At 57.7% G+C, this 1,890-nt stretch overlaps 1 protein-coding gene across 1 annotated transcript in view; it reads left to right on the plus strand.

The window, feature by feature from the left end:
- LOC123113392 (cytochrome P450 81Q32) overlaps window positions 1-1,880 on the plus strand; it is a 3,648-nt gene extending 1,768 nt beyond the window's left edge. Inside the window, exon 2 of the mRNA XM_044534612.1 lies at window positions 1,107-1,880. Within this exon, the coding sequence (XP_044390547.1) occupies window positions 1,107-1,721 (615 nt within the window). The 3' untranslated portion in view covers window positions 1,722-1,880. The remainder of the gene's footprint in view (window positions 1-1,106) is intronic.
- Window positions 1,881-1,890: the final 10 nt, after the last annotated feature.

A 1,890-nucleotide genomic window follows, 5' to 3' on the forward strand; every position in this document is an offset into this window, starting at 1 on the left:
CAAAATGGGCGCTACCGCACCCGCCACCACGCGAGGCAAGGGGGATGTCATGACCTGCGGCGCCGACAAGGTGTGGTGCTCGAGACCGGCCAGTAGATTTCCTTCAACCGGCAAGGATGGTGACGGGGCGGCGACGGCGGTGACCGCCATTATTATTATTATTTCTGCATCATTTCTTTTTGCTGGAACCACTTCTTTTTTTGCTGGAACCTTATTCCATTTTTGCTGCAAATTGAGAGAAGGGTGGTGCCGTAGCCGCCATGATTTTTTGCTACATCAGATTTTGCTGGAACTAGCATTCATTTTTGCTACCACCGTCTTTGAAATTTGCTGGAACCAGCCACTTTGTTTGCTACAAACGGGTCTTCTTTTGTTATCACCATCTTTGGATTTTTGCTGGAACCAACCATTTTTTTTTTGCTACAATCGGCTTTCCGTTTTGCTGGAACTAGCACATTTTTTTGCTACAAACCATGTGGGGCTTGTGCTGGAACCAACGTATTTTTGCTACCACCATCCTTTTGTTTTGTTGGAACCAGCCTAATTTTTTGCTACCACTGGCTTTGGCTGTGAGCGACATCGCGTCGCCATTAATGCTGCAACCGAGATCGGCAGCACTGGCGAGGAATGATTTGCGGCCAACTCCATGGTGGGGCCGTCATGGATGCAGGGACGGGGAACGAAAATCTGCTACAGGGCTTTTTTTGTGATTGACGACGGCGAGCGGCGGCGGCGGCGGCGGCGAGCTTCGACGGCGAGCATCGGAGGCGAGGCAAACCGACGAGGGGCGGCAACACGTGATGCTGGGTGCCAGAGGAGACAGGGGCGGCCGCCATGTCTTTCTTAGCGAGGGATGCGAAGGCTGAGAGAAAGGGTGGGCAACGAACAGATCGGACGGCTTACACGCACGGGATCGAAGGGCTGCGCTGCGACCGGCCCAAATTTGGGCCGGCGCGCCGGCGCCTATCAGTGCCCAATCCGATAAGCTAAAACTCGTGGAGGCAATCATACTCATGTCACGATCCCACTGCGCTCATTTTCTCGGTGAATTCTCTGCAGGATTACCCACGTCACGATCTCACCAATAACCCTCGTTTTCTCTGCAGAATTTATTTGGGGCCGGGACGGAGACCACGTCGACGACGACGGAGTGGGCGATGTCGCTGCTGCTGAACCACCCGGCGGCGCTGAGGAAGGCGCAGGACGAGATCGACGCGGCCGTGGGGACCTCCCGGCTGGTGACCGCCGACGACGTGCCCCGGCTGGCCTACCTGCAGTGCATCGTGAGCGAGACGCTGCGGCTGTACCCGGCGGCACCGATGCTGCTGCCGCACCAGTCCTCGGCTGACTGCAAGGTCGGCGGCTACAACGTGCCGAGCGGCACGATGCTGATGGTGAACGCGTACGCCATCCACCGGGACCCGGCGGCGTGGGAGCGGCCGCTGGAGTTCGTCCCGGAGCGGTTCGAGGACGGGAAGGCCGAGGGGCGGTTCATGATCCCGTTCGGGATGGGCCGGCGGCGGTGCCCCGGGGAGACGCTGGCGCTGCGGACCATCGGCATGGTGCTGGCCACGCTGGTGCAGTGCTTCGACTGGGAGCGCGTGGACGGCGCGGAGGTGGACATGACGGAGGGCGGCGGACTCACCATCCCCAAGGTCGTGCCGCTCGAGGCCGTGTGCAGGCCGCGCCCGGCCATGCGCGATGTGCTTCAGAGCCTCTGATGGTCGAATTTCTTGGCAAGGCATCATAATGCATGGTTTTGATAGGCTGCTGATGTATCTACTATCTACTACCACTATAAAAGAAAGAGAGGGGCAGATCCAAACAATCCCACCCATCAATCATCAAGATCTAATGGCCCTTAATCATTCTGTGTTTAACGCTACCAAT

The sequence above is a fragment of the Triticum aestivum genome, chromosome 5B (genome assembly GCF_018294505.1).
Source record: "Triticum aestivum cultivar Chinese Spring chromosome 5B, IWGSC CS RefSeq v2.1, whole genome shotgun sequence".
NCBI classification, from domain to species: Eukaryota; Viridiplantae; Streptophyta; class Magnoliopsida; order Poales; family Poaceae; genus Triticum; species Triticum aestivum.